The sequence below is a fragment of the Aquila chrysaetos genome, chromosome 18 (assembly GCF_900496995.4).
Source record: "Aquila chrysaetos chrysaetos chromosome 18, bAquChr1.4, whole genome shotgun sequence".
In the NCBI taxonomy this organism is placed as follows: Eukaryota; Metazoa; Chordata; class Aves; order Accipitriformes; family Accipitridae; genus Aquila; species Aquila chrysaetos.
In genome coordinates, this window is record NC_044021.1 from 22,877,327 (window position 1) to 22,899,356 (window position 22,030).

Below are 22,030 nucleotides of genomic sequence, written 5' to 3' on the forward strand. Positions count from 1 at the left end.
AATGCTGTGTAAGAAGCAGTGCTATACTGCTCCCCTAAGATGTTCAAAAGTAGGCTTGTTCTTCAGAACTAGAATTGCAGTTTGCCTCTTTTTAAGATTATTATTCTCCCAGGTAACCACCACATACAGCATTTTGGTTAGAAGTAAGTAACTTTATATGATTGAGGTGGAAACTGGACCATCCACCAGAGGTTCTTCCAGGAGAGGAGGCACTTCCAAAGTCCATTGGGACCTCCACGAAAATCCCTGTGGCCATTTCAGTGACTTGCTTTGTTACCAAATCCACTCATTTATTAAACTAGCTACCCAGCTGAACCATTGCTCCATTTCTGAATTGGCAAATATTTCTGTAAGAACAAAACAGATGTATAGAACCTGCTGCTTTAAAAAAAAAAAAATCCACAAATACCAAGATATGTGAAAGTGTTTGCTGAGGACCAAAGCTTTTGGGTCAGAAAAGAGTTCAAGAAAACTAGGATACACATAGTACTCTAGCATTGTCACAGGGTCTCTGCTGCAAATTTGAAATTACAGTATTGAAGGTGACTGTGGAGTTTGCGTAGGTGCGTGCTGAAGATCTCTGATGTGATGTAAATGGCCTTGGATTATTAAAATCTGATCCTCATGCATTGCGTTGACTCCATTTTCATTATTGGGAGTATATGAACTGTGAACTGTTGAAGAATAAGAACCAGTTCACACGAATGGTTGTCCCTTAGTTATACATCAAGAGTCACTTATCTTCTTCATTTTCTTACATAACCTTAAATGGGACAATAAACTTTAAATTTTTATGAATGTATTTGAACTTTTCAGTGGGGCAGGGTCTTAAATCTCAAGGTATCCGAAAAATTATGAGACTAAGAACACAGTTGGGTTTTTAAAGCTTAATTTTATTTAAATGGCATTCAGATGCTTACTTGAGACCTTAAGAATTTCTGTAAAAATTTATGCAAATCACTGTGATTCAATATTTTTAAGGTATCATGATAATCTGCTTGTGCTTTATTTGCTGTTCTGTGAACCACTCGCTGCGGCTGGTGGAAAACCTTTTTCCTTTTTATTGCAGATGACCTGTGGTTCCAGGTTCTTCCTCAAGAAAAATTCTAAGAAGTTATTAATCAGATTGGAAGATTTTATGGTAAACTGCAAAGGACAAAGAGAATTGCTCCACCAAGGCCAGAAATTGAGCCCGCAGGAATTAGCTGAATGGCTGTGATATATGTCCCGTAGAAAACTGGCAGTGTTGGTTATTCTTCATTTTTATGTAATGTATGTTAGTTCACCTTTGTTTACCCATCCATCATGAACACTGTAGAGGAGAATTATGCATAATAATTTATATTTAGGACGTTCTGGAAGTATGATTTGCTTTCAGAAATGAGCCTCCAAAACTTACATGAAAAGCTATCTGTGGCTTGTATTTCAAATAAACAGATCCTTTGAAATTATTCGAACACTGCAGAGTGTTTATAAGCTGACTGATGCTTACAATTAGCTCATTTGTTAGCATGCCATCCTCTTGTTTCAGCTGCTCTCCGGGCATTTGGGACCCATTTTTGAAGCAAGGCACTTCCTGCTCGCTTTCCCAATACCCCTGGAATATTCCGGGGGAGTCACCCGGAGCAGAGAGACGGTCAGGTCTTGACACTGTGGCTCGGCTTGGCGCTGGCTGACCCTGGTCACGGAACCGTTTCGGTGTGCTAAGCCAGCAGGAATCTGACCCAGAAGAGAGAGACCCAGTGGTTTTCTGGTAGGCGACCGTTCGGAAATGTCTCGACAGCGGGTGTCGAAGGTGGTGCAAAGATGAAGGTGGGACAACTCTACCAGCGCGGAGGAGGGAGCTGGCTCGTCACTGAGCAGTTAAGTCACCTGAAGGGAGACATGGAACTGCAACCTTGTAGGGGTAGCTGCTGTGTGGTTTTCCACACCCAGCTTAGATGTGTAGTGCTGGTGATGTGAACTTCATGCTGTCTGTTGAGAAACCTGTTTGTCAGCATGGGGTATCAGCTTTGAAAGATTTAATGCTTAAATGAAAATATGTCTGCATTATCATGACAGAGAAAGTCTTATCTTGCACTATAGCCAAATATTATGGCAACATAGAACTACATTTTAGAAAACCTGAAGGGAAGGTAGGGTGACAAGCTTATTATAACTGACGTGTATGTAGTTTTACACTTTTGATTACATAGATTTTGTTAAAGTGGACCAATATTGGCTAAGTTTGTTTACCAGTATGACATGTCCTTTCCTTCTCTTTAATTCTTGCACATGGAGAAGTGCAGCACTGAACGTGAAATCTTTAATTCCAGGCACTTCTAAATAAGGACAGCCAAGAAGGTTAAGGCAAATCAAGTTAGGGATGTGAATCCAACTTCCATAAATTACAGTGCATGAAAAGGCTTCTGTGTGGTTTAGTTCCTTCAGGTGTAGTGCAGCTTTAGACTTGTTCAAGGACTGAGCTTACTTCTTGTTATTGATTGCTCTTAAATTTTAAGGAACTTTAGAAAAACCCCAAGAGTGAGATAAAAAAGGTTGAAATGTGTGTCTATTCTAATTAAACACTTAAGGGAAGAGGAGAATGTCTTACCGAATGACTTACCCACATATAGTTTGAAAGTATACAACATTGCTGAAGTAGGGTCTCCTGCTGCAGTAGGTGAAACTCCTAACAGCAGTGGCACTTGCCTAAAAAGGATCTTGGGAGCTGTATTCGATGTGAAAACCATGGACAAATCAGCCAAGATTCTTCTGAAATGCTTCCAAAGTAAGTAAACTTATATTTTTAAATATTTTATTAATGTTTTACTAATATTTATTAATATATTATCCTTGAGAAGAGAAGGCTTAGGGGGGATCTCATCCATGTGTATAAATACCTGACAGGAGGGAGCAAAGAAGACAGGGCCAGGCTCTTCTCACTGGTATCCAGGGAAGGGATAAGAGGCAATGGGCACAAACTGAAACAAAGGAAATTCCATTTAAACAGAAGAAGAAACTTTTTTCCCATGAGGTTGGCCAAGCACTGGAACAGGTTGCCCAGAGAGGTTGTGGAGTCTATGTCTGTGGAGATAATTCGAAACGCAACTGCCCGTGGCCCTGAGCAACCTGCTGCCTTGCGGACCCTGCTTTGAGCAGGGCGTTGGACCTGACGATCTCCAGACGTCCCCTCCCACCTTAGCCTTCTGTGATTCTGTGTAGACAAGGTGTTGTTAGCAATCTGTTAGTGAAGAGATATGAGCAAAATTTCAATCTCTAAAATTTTCTCTGACATCATCTTATTTACAGAACTGAATATGTTAAGATGGGGTTTTAATTGTTGAATTATTTTTTCCGTAACACAGTGAAAAGGGATAATGCAAATGTAAGTGATCATTTTGAATAGCAATGGGAAATTAAAATGTTATGCCAGAAATTCCTTTGTGGAATTCAGGTTCAGTTGTCAATGATGCAGACACTGATTTTATCTTTGGTCTGCAAGAAACATTCTCTCCAGATCTTCACTGATTTTTCATTTTGGATGATTTGTGACATATTCCTTTTGACAATACTTACTTATATTCTTTTTTTCCCCTTGCTAGTTCCAGTATAGTGTAATATGTTAAAAATAGAATATAACCGTAAATTACTTCAGCATTTTCAGTAGTCTTAGCATTTTGCCCAAACTGGCTTGTCTGACATCTCTGTTCAAATGGTCTGAATTTGCTGTCTTGGTAAATAATCCAGATGTTCAAACACCAGTTGAAGAAGAGCTGTATCGACTTAATGGAAGCATGCAAAGATCCAGAACACTGGAAAGCAGCAGAACTTCTCCTGATTTTGTCTACTGTCTATATTTATCGCTGTCCCTTCATCTATGTGCCTCCCCTCCCACCCCAGCTGCCACCACGCAGATGGCATTCCCAGCAAAATAAACAGTTCGGATTCAGTACACTTTGTTGTCTGTCAGCAGATGACAGGGAGAGAGGAGGAAGAGGATGGCTAGCTCCACATTTTTCAGGTCAAGTTTTGCCCTGCATTCTGCTCAGTCACGACAGAGAGGTCCTGGGCATTACCGGGGGGGAAGGGAGCAAGAAAGAGTTTGAATCTGTGCGTATAGTGACCCTTGACGCATTCTGAGGCTTGCTGGATTTAAGTTTCCATACTATGCAGTTATTTACTTCTAACTCTATAACAGCTTTAATTTATTAAAGGGCTGAAAAAAATGGTTTTGTTTGCCCTAGAAACCAAGTGAAAACAATGAGGAAGAAGAAGGCATCCCTGCAAAGTTGTTACTATTAAACCCAGACACGAAGTGGAACATTTGCAGTGTCTATGAACAGATGTCTAGTGACAAGCAAACAAAACAGTTATTCTTAAGTCATGATTTATTTCTGGTTTATTTTTTAAATGCCTTTTATTCAGCCCTTTCATATTAGTCATTTCTATATGCATTTAGTGGTGTAGGCTGGCCCGAGTGCTACTGAGAAAAATATGATGGTCTGGGGTTTGATACAAGAAAAGAGGAAGGGAGAGACGGGGTAACTTTTTAGACTAAAGGATAATGCAGCCACAGGTGTCCAGCATTTGCCTTCAGGAATTCGAATTTCAGATGCCATTAACTGCGCTAAACTTTCATTCTGGGGGCTGAAATCTCCAAAACTATTGTGTGCCTCAGAGTGAAAAGTTTCAGATAAAATCATTTTGCTGAACAAGGCTAAGGGAAAAGGTTGCTGGGTTTGGCATCTTAAAAATATTTTTGCAACTGTTTTGCTGAGGAGCTGTAGTACCTCCGTGTGTCGCAACAAGGACTTGATATTCAGCCCATCTGACAGCAGGAGATTTTTTGGCTGCCTTGTGAAAATTCATTCAAAATACCACTCAGAGTACAGGCTTCTGAAAAACACCCGTTCATAAACACACAGAAGAGTTCTTGATGCCCAGCTGCGGCAGGGTCACTAAGGCACCCAGTCTGAGAGCAGAGACAGATGTCCTTTTCAGTGACGAGCTAGAGCACTTTAAGCAGGTATTGGCCCATCTGCTTGGTACCGCTCCCATATCTCAGATGTCACGGCTCATTATCTGAACGCTCAAGCTCTATGTTTCGGTGAAAATTCAGGGAAGCGGTGCCATTCGCTGACAATGCCATCCTAGCAGCCCCCAGCTGCTCATTCCCAGCCTGTGACCTCCTTCAGTTGTTCTTATAAAATTGTTTATGGGGCCTTGCAACAACCTGGATCCAAACCGTGCCCCTCCACACCCCCAGAAAAGCTCTGATTATTTTTAACCCGAACCCACTCTCACAACCAGTTCAATGCAGGGATAACTGCGGCTGGATTTGCTGGAGGACAGCTAACTGCCCGTGCCCTGTGATCAGGGAGATGGTCTTTTCCAGGCACTGGGTTTTCCTCTTGCTTTTTATGTGCGGGTGTCATAAGGACACCCAGCTGAGTTTGTGCGTGCTCTGCAGTCAGCAGAGCAACAGGAGCAGCTGAGGGCTGGCATGCCCCCCTGCAGAAGGCAGACAGCTGCGGCTGGTAATCCCCTGAACTGCCACTGCAGGGTTTGATAAAGCTGCTCTGGCAGAGCACTTCATGCTCTATGCTTGCTTTCCTACCACCTTAAAAGGTAACTAAGTCTTAATAAGCCTTATGTATAAAGTCAAAGTCTCTGCTGATGCCACGAGCGCTTCATTACGCCCAAGAAATGTAGTGACATTTCTATTTCGTACCACCAAGCACAATTCTTTACTGAGCAGGAGGGAAATTTTCTTAAACTGGTTGGGTAAAATCCCCTCAATTAGAACCAGAAAACACAGGACTATGGGACTATATAATCAATCAGCTCTCTAATGATAGATGATACAAACACCTGTCTGGGTGTGTAACTAGAAATTAGTTGAACTTGAAAAAGGTGGGTCTTTTGAAAGCGGTGTAAAGGTACTTCACAGTCTTTGTGCACTATGAAGAGTTTCTATGTGGAACAAGTTTGGAGCGCTGGTGCTGGCGCTGCTTTCCACACGTAGTCCATGGATCGTGGAGGTCTGTGAGCTTTTTGTAAGAGGTCTGTGAAAATTTACCTATGAAGAGTCAGGGAGCTTTGATTCACTACATAAAGCTGTGCGCTTCCACTGGGAAGAAAAAGAAAAGTAAGAGCCTGCAGACTGATAAAGACTGAAAGACACTGATTTGATGAAGTATACATTTGTGCTGTAAATGACTGCATGCTAATTTCCCATGCAGGCATGTGTGTTTGTCCATGATGGTTTTACTCATCTCCTGGGTTCTCAGGTTGGTTTCTCTGTGATCTGAATTCTTGGGATGCCAACAAAACAAAATTCTATGTGAATTTAGGTAGTACATGACAAAGCTCGTAAGCAGTTGCAGAGCAATCTGTGGATTAGGTGAATATATGGGGTTTAAATAGACAAAGTAAAAAAAAAATGGAATGACGATTAAAAAAAAAAAAAGCAAGCTCTGTTTCTTTCTCCTGTCTAATTAAATTTTAAGACCTCCCTTTTTAAACAGCATATGGGACACAGATTTCCTAGTCATCTGGGGATCAGTTAGATACGTGTCTGTGTGTTACTCAAGTTCCAGCTGATTAAGCTATTGCATATACCGGAAGTTTGTTGTGATATTTGTAAGGACTACCATGGACAGCAAAGCTAGCTTGGAGCTTTTTGACAAAATGAATTTCATCCAAAAATGCCTTTATTTGTCTAAGCCAAAACTTTGTAGGAAATAGGTCAAATCAGATTTCAAGGTCCTGAAAAACTGAATTTGATAAAACAGGATTTTGACACTTCAAAGATTTTGGTTTTCTGTAAAATGGCTTTCAGTTACAAAACATAAGCAAATTATAGTGCAGTTGAAATGTTTTAAAAATCACCTAAATAAAATATTTCTATTGACATTGTTGACATTATTAGTACTTTTAGTTCATAAACTTTGTCAAGGTTTCAAATTTTTTGTCATGGTTCAGGAAAGAAGCTTTCCACAAGATGGGAAAGAGTCCAAATCCAGTCCTAGTTCAGTCCATTATATTGTAGAGATCTGAAAGCAAAACTCAGTAGAAGAAAATGAAGGACAAGCACATAAGCGTCCCCAGAAAAAAACAAATGAGGTATTGTTGTTCTACTTTCCCTTCGCATCTGCTCCCTAGCCTTTAATCATTCATTAGCAGCTATAGTTCTGGTACGATTCTTATCAGGTATCTATTCCAACAAGTAAAGCATAATGGTAATGAATAATCAGGATCCATTATTTTAGCAACTGTTCCTGATTCTGTTTAATGAGTAAATTAATACAAAATGTTTTCTCTTCCTTCTAGCAGGGCTATTTAATTTAGATGTACTATAGATAAATGCTTACAGAAGTCATTCCTTAAAACTTACAACAGGAAACATTTGCATGTTTACATATTGCTTTCATACAATAATGAAATACCTTTTGTATTTTTTTCAAGGTTACACAGAAAGCAACCTAGTATGTTAACTATGGTTCATTAGGGAATTGCGTTACAATGGAAAAATTCTCTCTAGCTATATGTCCTGAAAAAACATACTGGTTAACTTCAAGTTATGATGTCTGCTAAATGACTACAATTCTGCTTCAGCGGTTGAAAATGCAAAAAATATTCGCGTTTTATTTCAAAGCAAAGCTTTTCCTATAAATTATAAAGTTTAAATTATTTTCTGCAGTTAGTTGACCTAGAAATTAGAGTAAAGGAAAATTTAGGTGGACAACTGGAAGTGAGCTATTTAGGTCTCAAGGGTTTCACTGGGAAGAAAAGTAGAAGCAGCATGTATAGTCAGGGATATTTTCTTGAGTGTATGGGAAAAAGGGAACAGAACGTTTCTGTCCTTCTTGGGAAGGAGCACGGTGAGAATTTTTGCTAGCCGAAGTTGAAAGAAACAGAAATATGGGGGTTGAGATTAACAAGATTACCGAATTTGGCCAAGGAGTTCATACAGAAGTTGCAAATTCTTGGATAAACCGAGAATGACAATTAGAGGATTAATTTCTTAGAGGGCTCTAAAATTGTGATGGGCCTGAGGTCTGGTGACTTCAAAGCAAGTGATGAACCTCATGAGAGCATCCTGTCGCTGGAGCAGTCTGTCAGGTGGAAGAACCTCTGAAGGTACTTGAGAGGGAAAGTCACCGGACAGCAGCTCAGTCCTATCTTTGCTGTTGGCCGAGATAATTTTATGATGACAGTCAATTTAGAAAACATCCGGGTTTAACTGTGAATAAATCTTCCAGCATTTAAGGAGGAGGTTGGCAACTGGGCTTTACAATGTTCATTCACAGGTGCTGGTAGTGGGAGAAACTCCTCCCTTCCTAGCTTGGGTTCAGAGAGGCTTTGGGTTACTTCAGCCCCACGACATGAACAGCATACCGCTATCCACGAAGACGAAAGCTGCAGATCCCACACCTGCATTGGCTTACTCTATTGCTTTATTGTGTAGGTCTTAGGCAGCCCCCTCGGAGCAGGGGGCTGCAGGAAAGGGAAACTGCAGGCTCTGTACCATTGCTTCTCTCTTCTTCCCTTCGGCCTGTGGAGGTTGGTTTATGAGAATCTCAGTAAATGGTCAGTTAACAGTCTCGCGTGCAATGAGCTTGTTGAAAACCGCAATTTCCTCAAGGCTGGATTTATGACATTGCTGTGTCGGCCAACATGGTACACGCTGGGCAGATCCTCAGCTGTGTGACTTGTCATAGTTCTGTGGAAGCCAGTGAACCTTAGGCAATTCATATTATGTGAGGATTTCACGTATAGAACGAATATGAAATAATATTTTATATTCAATCATTTTTCATGACAGAGGATTGACATGACCAAGACCACTTTTATACGGCTTATGTAGCTATGGGATTACTTCAGTTAGTTAAAAAAAGAAGAAGGGTAATGGTAAGTTTCTATGATTTTTGCACTTCCGTATATTAATATATTCTTCATTTTCTATGCATACTTATTCATCCACTTGCAGAGCTCTTTTTAAAATTGTGTTGATATAGATTTGATCTGAGAATTAAGCTTCTTTCAGTTTAAGGACACATTGCAATTTTCTTGTCATTTCACCTGCTGGGAAGAAGAGAGTATTTTTTTCTTTTACAGGGATGAAGAATTATTTTCTGTCATCTCATGTGTGGTGCCACTTTTTACTTCTAGAGTTAAAGACTGTATGCAAGTGTACTTCTACCGTACCTTTTCTTTACATTAGTTGCTGATCCTGCTCAATTAGTTAAGTCCTCCTAGTATTTTCAGTCTTAATTCTGTTTGGAGTCCTTTATCCGACTCTTGTTGTTCAGGTTGACTCAAATGAATCCACAGAAGGCTTTCCACAAACTGCATGAGCTACTTAAAAGCAGGATGTAAGAAGGGCTGTCCCAGCTCAGGCTAAAAAAGATCCATCTAGCCCGGTATCCTGGGCCATCACATCCACAACTGATGAAAAGTGGTGAAAAGTGGAGGATGTTTACTAAAGATTATTATAAAATGACAAGCATGTAGTGATAGCTACCTGCCTTATATTCCCAGCTTCTAGTGATATGACTTCCAAAGTCAGAGGTAGAGTCTTTCTATTTTATAGGTCCTGATGGATGAGTTTGTCCAAGAGATCTTTAACTCATGTCAAGTTCTGTAAACCACAACATTCTGTGGCAAGGAAATTCAAAGTTACCAACATGCCATATGAGGAAACACTTCTGGTTTTATTTGTTTTGAATCAACTAATGATTTGATACATCCTTGTTCAGTGCCTTCATGATACAAAAACTTCCATTCCCTATTTGACCTGTCTTTGCAACTCATGATTTTAGAGAGCTTTCTTCTTTATCTTCCCTTTTCCATGCACGCTAATCCTAGATTTGGTTGTTCTTTGAAATTGTTACTGCTTAGTTTCTCTGTTTCTTAGAAACCTACTGATATATAATTTTCACTGAGCTCTCCAATTTATGCTATATAAAGAAGACTTCCAACAAGGGAACCTCCTTGAGTTTATAGCAAACAGGGATGCAAAGAATTCATGCAGTTCACTGCCATGGCCTTATCTCACCTGCGTGATCCTTTTATATCTTAGCAATCTGCTGCTCCTGCTAACTCTTTCACAGGTGTCCTGCTTGCTACAGAAAAGAATCAACTACAAGTTTTTGATGGCCATCAGTGTCTTTTGGGGCATATGATGTGTTTATATTTTACGTCCTATTTTCACCTTCAACTTCTCGAGGGATGTAATCGTTTTTTAATAAACTTCCTCTGTTTAACCCTGGCAACTTTTTCTAAAGTATTTACCCTGAGACTTCAAGCTGCTGGGAAGTATCTTCCTCTTGGGGTTGTCACTTTTGATATGTCTTTTACAAGCTTCCACTTTCTTTTCCTTAAACTTGATCACTACCATAGTGGATTTCTTGTATGTTTGACTTTTTATTGCTCATGTATGCATAATAAGTCTAATTTAATTACAGTTACTGTTAACGTGGCTGTTTGATACAGAAAGACTCAAATGACAGGTCAGATGGCTTTCCTGCCCTGCTTCAAACACTATGACTGTGGATGGGTTTTTTTGCCCAATTATTTTTCCTTTCATTTAAGATGATGTGATTGTCTACGTTTTTCAAGTTGTTCTGAACAAAGTTTAAAAATTGACTTTTTCTCTTAATGTGTTACCTTTGTTTATTGGTATAATTCTTACAATTTACAATATTTGTCTTTTTAAGGTAAGAGGAAGGTGTTCAAGTTCTTCCACACAACTAGCAGCTGGCGAGTGTCAGTAACTGTCCCGGTTTCGGCTGGCATAGAGTTAATTTTCTTCCTAGTAGCTGGTATGGTGTGTTTTGGATTTAGTGTGAGAATAATATTGGTAACACACTGATGTTTTAGTTGTCGCTAAGTAGCGCTTACCCTAGGTTAAGGATTTTTCAGTTTCCCATGCTCTGCCACCAAGCAGGTGCACAAGAAGCTGGGAGGGTGCACGGCCAGGACAGCTGACCCGAACTAGCCAAAGGGGTATTCCATACCATGGAACGTCATGCTTGGTATATAAACTGGGGGAAGTTGGCCAGGAGGGGCTGATCGCTGCTCGGGCATCAGTCAGCAGCTGGTGAGCAATTGCACTGTGCATCGCTTGTCTTTTCTTGGGTCTAATTTCTCTCTTTTTGTTATATTACTTTCCGTTAGAATTATTGTTATTATATTTGTTGTATTATTATTGTTATTATTATATTTTATTTTAGTTATTAATCTGTTCTTATCTAAACCCACGGGGTTTACTTTTTTTTCCAATTCTCCTCCCCACCCCACTGGGAGGGGGGACGAGTAACGAGCGGCTGCATGGTGCTTAGTTGCTGGCTGGGATTAAACCACGACGGTAACCTAACCCGCAGGGCAGGTACTAGTGCATCACCTGGCGATGCCCCAGCGGTGGGACTACATTGCATGGGGTGCTCAGCCACCCACTGCGGTATCTTGGAGCAGGAGCGTAGGAACGCCAGCCTTCCAGAGAAGCCAGGGTTTACATTTTCCCTCTGACCAAGCTCTCTGGGACAAGTACCACCCAGAATTTCTTTGTGAAGCTCTAATAATGACATAGAGGCATATGGGAACTGGGCAGGCTGTTGCATGAGGCATGCTAACTGCAAAAAGCCAAATTCAGGGAAGTAACTTGTAAGAGTGCTACTAAAATGTATTTTTCATTTTAAAATATATTTCCCTAGTGCTTTTGCCCTTGATTAATGGATTTACCTTACCTGAAATGTACCCTGAAAGGCTCTGGCAGTTCGGCAGGCAAGCAGACTTCAGCCAAAAGATACGTACTTCTAGCTGTATCTGCGGTGATGAGAGCTAACCTGAAGGAGAGGAAAAGGCAGTGAATTATTATATGCTTCTGGAGGAAATTAAAACTTGAAAAAATACGTGGTGGTTTTTTTTCTAAATTCACATATTGCAGATGCCAGGTGAAATCTATTTAAAAGCAAACTTGCATCCCTGATATAATTACAATATCATTAGTGTGGTTGTTGGGCTGGGCCCTGCTAACAAAATGCACCATCTATTTTGTTATCAGCTTTTACATCAAGCTGCTACAACAGCAGTAAGTAGCCAAAACGCAGGAACTATCCCCATTTTCCTTGGAATGTGCCCTATACTATCGAATACAAGTAGAGGCCTATAAAGGAGCTATTACGGTGTTTGCTGAATTGCCTAAGACAGCTTTAACAGATGGAAGGGCTCAGTTCTGTTTTGGGGCAGTGCAAGGTTATACTGTCCCCCTTACGAAACATACTGGGAAGGTCACAAGCACCATCAACCTCAGAGCATTTAAGACAGTAGCGTAATTACGGTAATGCACAAATGAATGAAACTCTTGTTTTAAAAGACTTCCTTGTCTTCCCCCATGCTCCATTTTAGTGAAAGAGGCTTTACGTCTAGACAAGCAAAGACTTGAAACCTAGCTTTATCCTGATCAATTTGCTTGTCTTGCCCCTTGAGGACTTTAAGAAGTCCTTGAAACCTTGAAGGAATCTAAACAAACCGTTGCAGAATCAAGATTGTTTTGGTTTTTTTTTTTTTGCTTGTAAGTCTTTAGTGCTGAGCTGTCCCAGAACATATGCAGAAATAATCCTCTGCCAAGGTGTGGGATCCAATACGCCTGTAACCACTCAGGCTTCAGGTTACCTGGAAATTGAGAAAGACATTCTTAAATGTTCTTAAGCATGATGAGAACACCCCTTCTGTTTCAGCAGAAATTAAAGCTTGCAGTCAGAGAGAGAGCTGAAGAGAGAACGTTCCCTGTACACGTTTTGAATGGGATATTCTCAGTGCGGGAAGTGTATCTGGCTAAGCCTAGAGCTTTAGGTGACTGCTTTTTGTCTCTTAGAAATGCCAGTGTTCCTGTCTCCTGCCAGAGGCCATCCCTCCTCATTTGCTAAGGGCTGGACCTAAGTCACCATTTGCTGATCCTTGTCCAGTCTACCTCATGAGACGAGGACCAAAGGCGCGCGAGTGAGAGGCCAGTCTTTTGAGGTATTTTGTGTCTTTAACTCCCAGTGACATCAGATGCAAATGCACCTATATATCTGCTTCAGTGTCTTCTTTAGGCAGTTCTTCAGCAGCACAGTCCAGAGCACCTGCAATAGTTCGCAGTCAGTAAGTGACTTAAGTCGTATTTAATAGGCTAAAACAGCTTTATTGCAACATCGCAGTGATACCATCCAAACTGAGGTCTTTATAAAGTGCGGTATTGTTTGCCAGACTGATGTTAACATGCACGATTTAAATGATGACACAAGCAAAACTTCTGCTTTAAAATGGAAAAATTAAAGATACCAAAATATTGTCTTTCCTCTTGCCAATAAGAACAGCTGGCAGGATGGGTTTACCGAACAAAAACTTTGGCCAGCAGACATAGGTTATCATTTTCACAGGCTTTCCCTCTGAAATACAGGATTAACAAAACATGCTATTTTTTTATTTCAAAATTGGAGGGTTTGTGTCTTTCATCTGGTCAAATTTAGCGTAAAAGTGAAAATAATATCAAAGTTACAGGCACCATAGGGAGACTGTTAATGTGGTAACAAAGGGCATTTGGCCAGTTAAAATAATAAAAGACTACACAGCTTTCCCAGTGATGGCGGAAGCCCAATTAGTACTTTCCAAGTAGAGCCACAATATTCCTTTCCAGATTTTGCGGTTTGGCATGATTCAGAATGAGTAAACTTACTTTCCTACAAGGGGAAAATATAATTAACAGAAAAAACAAGGTCATGCTTTAAGCAAGCAATAATACACCATGGGGTGTACATTAAACAGTCAATATTCATACACCTTGGACAGGCTTAGGCAGAGGCAAAGCAATGGCTCAGCATACAAAAAGATACATATATTATCTTAATAAACCTATGTGCAAGAGTAAAATGCAAATGGATATTTTATTTCCTTACTAGATGATTTTAAGGGAATAGATATTCAACGTTCATGTGTATGGCACTCACACATACTACTTTAAAGTACCCTTTCCGTTAACATTTTATACTTTTAAGGAATAAGTGGATTTGGTATTTTCTTTTTGTTTGAGCACCTGTTTTTTTGTGCTGCTACTAAAGGCAGAATGGTTTGGAAGATTCTTTTTTTTTAACTAAACTGATTAAATTTGTTAAAAGGACTTTCAACCTGGATACTCACACTGAAAGCCTCTAAGACTCTATTCTTATTTATAGTAATCCACTTTCCAGGTCTCCGGAAGTGACACAAAGCCTGCAAAGGCTCAACAAAGCTGAAAATAAAGTCACAGGATTGGAAAAAAGAAAGACCAACTTCCAATTTGGAGGTGAACTTGCAAGTGATTTGTAAGGGTAAGTTTTTTCTTCTCTCTTGTTTCTGCTAGTGTTTTTAAAATGAACAGACTGTTCAGCTGAAGCTCAGATAGAGAAGAAAACATGTAATGCAAGAGAAAGCGTGGTGACCCAGGGTAAGTATATACTATGGTAGCAAAATGAAAACAGCCCTGCTGAGACATCTGGTTAGTGCTCTACTAGTGACACCGTTCGTGAGAAAGCAGAGCAATATGCCAGGAGGAAGATGAAAAAAGAAGAAAAAGTAAAACTTCAAAAACCGTGGAACCACTCCCATCACCTGAAGCTTAGACCACCCACCTGAAAGGGAGTAACCCACATCCAGCTCGAGCGCAGAGTACGAACAGCCTTATCTCCCTTTCAACTCCACCATTTCGCAGATGTCTCGTATAAAGTGCTTGTAAGGGAGGAATTGATTATTTATTTCCTGTTTCTTTAACAATTACAGTAACCTATGATATTATAAACCTTTATGAGCTGCAGCACCTCCCCACAGTTCCTGCATTACTGCTGTTTGGCTCCCAGCTGGTACAGTTTCCTTCACTTCCCAGCTCCACCTGGGACTACTTGCTCCGTTAAAATCCCGAATAGCCTCCTAAATCAGCCCTGCCCGGTGTAGTTCTGTGTGTGAAGAAGCAGGAAAGGTGTGGGCAGTGGATACGGGAGCACATTTGTGACCTGCTGTATCCTTTCAATAGTCACGTACGTGTGCTGTGCGCAATACACATACAGCCTCCTCTTAATCCACAAGTCAACAACTAATCACGTACAACGCTCTAGTCACCTACACAAGTTAAGATATGCCCTGAAGCACCCGATTTTAAGGAGTTACTTGAAAGACAGAAAAAATCCTCACCAGCTATAGAGTCGCGCTAAGCGTTAAACTCCGTGGAAGCAGGAAGAAGTTGCCAAAAGCCTTATAGTGTAAACTCGTATTATTATAAACCGCTCCCACCGCAGGCTGAAGGGGAAGCCGAAGCCGGCGCTGGAGCAGGGCGCCGGGGGGGTGTCCCACTAGCTGCCGCGTGCCTGTGTTAGCCCCCGTGGCACGGCGGCATCCGTGCTGATGCGCGGCCCCGAATTCCCAGAGTGGAATTTTTACCACTTTTTTGCTCTTGAATCAACATGGCGCTCCTTACAGCGTGGTATTGATACTTATCATATCCTTCTGCTCTTCTCCCACTGATGTTACGGTACTGAGGTATCTAGTTAGGTCATCTAACAGATTTATGTGACTTGAGTGTATAAAGAAAAGGAAATAGTCTAAAAATATGGAGAAGACAACCCAAAATTTGTATGCCTAAACACAACTTTTTTCTCTATGTCTCTGTACTAATAAATCCTTGTGTAGGAAAAAACAGATCTATTTCACCCTGAGTCAGAGCTCCATGAAATCTATTGGAAAGGAATCCAACACAAGAAATGGAGAGAAAATAGCTGAGAAAAAAAATTCTCTGCATTTTCCATAGAAAATAATTTCTGAATGCTTCTTCATGTAGATGCCAAACAGTATTTTATATTAACTTATTGATGAGGACAGCTTCTCATAGAAACAGAAATTTTCTTAGCTTGGAAAAATGTTGTTGATTTTAATTCTAAAATGGCACCAGAAGGTACTACACAAAAGGAAAAATAATGATTTTATATTAAGAGAATAATGCAAACATTTCCTATATAAATAACTGCTGAAGGGTGATTCCTTGCTCTTCACTGCCCCCCCCCAAGCTATTTTAAAAAACTTAACAAATATTTTCTATCTAGAATCTGTATTAATGGCAAAATTATACTGTGTAAAAGAACATCTTGTCAAACAAGTATACCATGTTTACCTGTAAAACCCACTATACTTGCATGCACTAATTGTATTTTATTTCTCTTCTATATATGCTGTTGCAGTGCTTTCATCACCCCTGTGGTTCTCTTTCCTCCAGCAGTATATTAAGCAATGTGACTGGGATCCATTATGTGTAGTTTAATTCTTTCTTAATTAGCCTAACACCTCTACCAGATTAAATTTGGTAGGATAGTATTACCACCCACTATATGTTTTACTTTCTGTGACATGTTTTTCCCTGTAAGGTACTTTGCAAATCCCTTTCCTTTAGCAACGCAGTAAGTCTATCATTGTCTAAAGAGAAGAGACTAATGACTAGCTTTGTCCTGGTTTGCCAAATACTTTTACTAACTACAACTAGCAAAAAAAGAAAGAGGCGAGTTAGGGGAAAGAACTGCTTTAAAGTTAATCTTGTAAAGTCAGAATGATCGTTTGGTTGCACCCTGCTGCAGCGGAGGCCTGCAAGTTTCTGATGTCTGAACATGTCTCAAATATTTCTAAAAAGACAGTGAATTATGGGTCAAGAGAAATAAACTCTTCTGACAGAAATATCAGTTCATTTACTTTTTGAAGCCACTATTTGCATATGCTAGGTTTACTTAAGTCATAGATGCTGGGATTTATAAAATCAAAGCCTTCCAAGCTCAGCTTAACAAAATGAAAAATATCAAGACTTCTTCCTCCTTTGGTGAAAGTCATTGTGTTAGCACTGAAAGACGTTCAGAGCTTGCCTGCTTAGTATACCAGGCATTAGTCCACAGCTATCAGCTCCACAGGGATGCCCTAAACAGAATACAACATATTAAACATTACTAACAATGCACCAAAAAGTTAATTTGTTCACCACTTCAACATCAAAGAAGGTATTATATAGCAATAGTCAAGGAGGGCACATTAAGTAAAACTACCTTCTAATAACTTAATAAAATAATCCTGAATAGATACAGATTCCCCTCCCAATAAGCAGATTCCCATCAAATTTGAAACTGACAAAAAGATTTTTCAAGAATTGTGTAAAGCTGCATGCCCTAGCAGATAACTCTTTTGAATAAATTTTCTCATTCCAGTGCTTTTATGCAAAATAAAAAAAAAAAAAATCTATCACATGATTTTTAAATAATCTTTCTCCCTCTAAAAACAATCCCTCAAAAACGTAGTTCATCTTTCTAATAAATGGTGAAGCTCTTGCTAGTAAGTGTGGGAATACACTAGTCTTCTGCTCTCTATGATTGTACAGCTAAGGGTGTTTTATAAATTGCTGGCTTCCACAACCAAGTAAGAACATTTCAGTCCTTTTCTGAAGGACTGAAAGTTTCCCAACTCCTAGCTAGTTGAGCTTGCAGTCCAAAATCATTAACATGCTTCTGAAAATGTCAATGTCTTCTAAAACCTAAGAGTTATATATTCTTCATTCCAAAATGTATGACTCTTAAATGGAACCTTTACAACCAGGTACTACCAAAGCTTTTTTACTGTGAACAACTCTAGAAGTATTGATGTAATAATCCTAATTATTTTGAAACACTCATGTAAAGAAATATTGCATTGGTACTTCAAAGATACAGACTCTGTAAAGTCTCAAGTCTTTAATTGTTACGCCAACTTTAAAAAGTAAGCAAAACCAAGTAAAAAGACAGCTCTACAGTGGTGTGATTTCTAGGAAATGGCTTGTGAGTACTACTACCACTACAGAGCACTCTAATACAGAGATTCTCCAAATTAATTTGCTTTAGATACCACCATCATTTTCTTTTCTATTACTGTGGTAGGCGCCGTAGCTGCCAGCTGCGTGCTGAGCTTCAGATACACACCAGAAAAGACATTTGGCTGCTTGGGCAACCCAGAAGCCTTTTCCCCGTGCTCCCTGGGCGGAGGTGGTGGGCTCCATGTTCCCTCACGCTCCTTTCATGCCATCGTGAAAGATTCCATAGGTGCCTTTGGGAGCTCCTGCTCTAATGCAGCCAACAAACTTTTTCCCCAACTAGAATGCAATATTCAAGCAGCTGTGAGTATACAAGACCAAAAAAGAATTTCCTAAGGAACTGCACACACCATAGCACACTCAAACCTTTATGTTCTACCATATTACTCCGAAGAACTTGTGAAAATTTCTTATTCCTGGTGCTGTCAGTGCCTGGTGCTGTCAGTGTGGTGAGTACCTCCCTTTGTCTCCCAACATTATTCTTTTTCTATTATCTATTATCAATTTATCCAAAACGTGTTACCCTTGGAAAAAGCACATTAAAAACGCACACTGCTAAATGCACTCTTAAACGTGTAGTGTTGGCAGTGGATACACACACTTGAGGATTAATAAGAAAATCTGCTATAAACTAGGAGCATATCAGCTGTAAACAACGTAGGAGATGGATCTAGGTATACATCTTAGCTGACTGCAGGGTTATTAAGTTACCAGTGGGATACAACCATGAAAAAGCAAATGCCATCCAAGGATGAACCAGTTAAACTATCTCTTAGCAGAAAAAAGAAAAATATCTGTGCCACTGTTTAAGGCACCTGAGAGATCTCAGAGATTTTTTACATCATGTTCATGGAAGATTAAACAGGTAAAGAAAAGAGCTGCAGAGATTACCAGAGAGAAGTCATTTTAAGAGCAAGGCTGCAAAATTTTTGCTTGTTTAGTCTAGCAGAAACAAAAGCTGATACAGGAAATAATTATTCTCTAAAAACACAATAGGGTGGTAAACAGTAGGCAAGGAAAAGAACTATTTACTCTAGCAGACAATGTTGGCACAAGAACAAATGGGTGTAATTTGGCCATGAATAAATTTAGGCTGGAAATTGGAAGGTTTCTGACCATAAAAGTGGTGAGGTTCTAGAGTAGTTTTTTTAATACAAATAGTGGGGACAAAAAAATAACAACTCAAGCTATTTAATGATGAGGATTGTTAAGTTCATGGAAAATGCTACAGGCATAGTTCCCTGGGTAAGTAAAGGACTGCATTTTGATCATCCAGGAGCTTGTTTCCAGCATTATGTTTGCCTATTTTCTGGAAGCATGGGGTTAAAAAAAATTGAAATTAAATCATACTTATGCATACAGTGTTAGAAATATTGCTTAAGCAAATGCCATCCATATGTAAATGATCTCTGTAATTAAGTTTGTGCTTTGCAACAAGAAAACAATTTAACTTGATAAATAGGTATCACATTGTACTTCAGTGGTTGGAAGCTAATTCTTTTTAACAGAAAGATGCAATTTGTCACATGCTAATTTTCTTGGGTTTTATAGTGTATCTTTCTACTACTTTTATTTTGCCTTGCTGTCTTCTTTTAGTCTTTAAAGTTCTAGACAACAGTTTTATCAGCATGTGTGGACAGCAACGGGAGACAGCTGGAAAATAATGTCTGCCTATTTATTTATACCAATCTGGCCAAATTTGGCTCCTCAGAGTTCCTCAGATGAGCATTTGCTGTTAGTCTAAAACAGTATTAGGAAAAAGAAAAAAAACCTGATGATTACCACAGAAAGATGGAATCTGAATATCAGAAAGAAAGAAGCAAACATAAACCAAACATATCTGAGTTAGAAGAATAACTTAAAATACAGGAAGGGTGTCCAAAGAAAATAAGGAAAATGTTATGAAACTAATTTCCACAAACACAGAAAGAATTTGCTGAGATTGCAGTCAGGAGTTTAGCCTAGAGACCCAACATTAAAGGACTTCTTAAGGTTTTCTTGTGCAGCCTCTGATGCCTGTAATAGTTTTACTATTAATAGCTAATAAATATGGTTCATCCAACACTGTAGTGGCTCTTGAAATTCAGATCTGTGGTATACCACTATGCCATCTGAAGAATTACAGTTATTTAAAAACCAATCTACATTCTTGCATCAGCAAAGCCAAGCAGGAGAAAGAAAAACAAAACATTGCAAAGGCAAAGTAGAGGTATTCCCCTATCAGTGTCAAAATATAAACAAGGGACAGAACCCTGTTGAAAACAAAGTTAAATGGTTCCATATGCATAAAGTCATGTTAAAAATTATTGTTTGCGAGTGTATGGGTACACATATGTATATAATTATAAATGTATTTTTTATCATAAATTATTTATCACTTATATTGCCTGTAAGTGGACTTACAAAGGATTTATTACGGAAGAAACTGTATTATCAACTGCAGTATGGATAGCTATTAGCTTACAGTTGGTACTTGCTCATCAAATATTATGAAAGTATGTCAAAACATAACAATATATGGGAAATCACATAGATAAGTGTATTTGACCAGATACTGGAGGAGTCTGGCTGTACCACGTAGAGGAAAAGGGCACATACAACCTCCCACCTTGCTCCTCAAGGAGAAGCACCATATGTGGGCTGGCTGTGACAGACCTCACTCCATTTGCTGAAAAAATAAAATAGTCCTAATGGCCACAGAAGCAAATTAGAGAAATTTAGATAAAGGGAGCCATTTCCATATTTTGCCAGTTTTGTTGCTGACCAAAATCAAGTTATGCAAAGATGTAGTAAAAATAATGCAAAATAGTTAAAAGTATGAAACTCTATTTCTGGTTCACTTGAATTCACCTTTGCATGAACCTGTTTTTGTTCTTCTTCCTTTTTAACCCCTTCTTACTTATAGTTACTAGCTACTGTATACAGTAGCTTTTGCAACTAACAGCTAACTGAAACTCCAAGCCTGAAGGCCTCAGTAAGTTTTTAAGAATAAAAGGAGCTCACATCATTAAGAAAGCAATTTCAAATTCTTTATGTCTGAAGGTGCCACTCAGCTACTAGCCGTGATGCTCATGAGACAGCTGCCAATTTTCACTTTTTTTTTCTTTACATTTTTACTTCTGCTTGGGGAGTACAAATGAGGTTTTTGATAGTGTTATGGTCTGGTTTAGAAGGACACATTTCTGATGAGGAATTGTTATTTCTCCTCATCAGTAGCTCCTCGGAGGACACCATGACTCGTCTGTTGAACAAGTGACAAGGGACTGCTGAGGAATGCGTTCCCCCTCTGTGAAGTTCCGTCTGCCCATCCCAGTAGCACCCAGTCAGCAGGTGGGACTTGGTAAAGTTTTACTATCGCTTGTAAATGAAGAGCTCTTGATTTAGCTTTTGAAAGCGAAACTACAATTTCCAGGGTGGAGAAACAAAGAAAAAAGTGCCAGGTTATTGCGTGTTTCTGAAGGTTGTGCACAATGAAAATGCAGCTACAATATGGGAGGAAATTTAACACGTTGGGTACGATCAGTGCTCAGTAGAGCTCAGGTAAACGAAAGCAAAGCTGTCTCTCGGTTAAGTTTTACACCTTTGCTGATGGCGAAGAGGTCATGAGCAGAAACTAGATCGGCAGGGATTCAAAGAGATGGTTTGGCTTATGCTAGGTAGAGTACCCTGCCAAGGATTATTCTTAAGAAGCAATGAAGATCAGATTTTAGTCCCATCCCTTCTAACTTCTGCCTCATGTCTCAATCCTGCACCCCATGCTCCACTCCTGGTGTTCTTTTTGCTGTAGTTAGATTTTATCTAAATTTTTAATCTCCAGGTTTTACTTATGGCCTTTTCATGTCTCTGCTGTGATGCAAAGGGGCAGGCGAGATCCAAAGTTATGCTTCAAGAAGTTTTCCAACCCTGAAAGGATTAATGATTTAACTAGCAAACTGAGCTTCAAAGAATGAAATGAGTAGCAAGGCTCTAGTGGTCATCAATGTTGAAAATATCATGAAAAAGAGGCAATAACCCATGATTTCTGATTTATCTTTGTGTCAGACTAGTTTGAATTCCTACAGGTCCTTCTTCTGTCTCTGCCATTTGGATGTGCTGATTTTTGAAGTAAGTTTTCCCAATGGACTATGTTTTAATCCAACAGGAAAATTTAACGTTTGG

The 22,030-nt window shown here is 39.5% G+C and overlaps 1 protein-coding gene and 1 long non-coding RNA gene across 10 annotated transcripts in view; one reads left to right on the plus strand and one right to left on the minus strand.

Annotated features, from left to right (window-relative positions):
• LOC115352937 overlaps positions 1-1,243 on the plus strand; it is a 72,877-nt gene extending 71,634 nt beyond the window's left edge. For both annotated transcript variants that reach the window (XR_003927336.1, XM_030041746.1), the window contains exon 3: positions 1,070-1,243. Coding sequence is in view for 1 of the 2 variants with exons in the window: in XM_030041746.1 (XP_029897606.1) it covers positions 1,070-1,110 (41 nt within the window). In the remaining variant the exon portion in view is untranslated. The remainder of the gene's footprint in view (positions 1-1,069) is intronic.
• LOC115352938 overlaps positions 873-22,030 on the minus strand; it is a 31,213-nt gene continuing 10,055 nt past the window's right edge. For 4 of the 8 annotated variants that reach the window (XR_003927344.1, XR_003927343.1, XR_003927340.1 and 1 more), the window contains 2 exons: positions 11,733-13,112; positions 873-9,642 (listed from right to left, as the gene is read on the minus strand). This is a non-coding gene — a long non-coding RNA (uncharacterized LOC115352938). The remainder of the gene's footprint in view (positions 9,643-11,732; positions 13,113-22,030) is intronic. The other 4 variants (XR_003927342.1, XR_003927339.1, XR_003927341.1 and 1 more) reach the window with 4 other exon arrangements.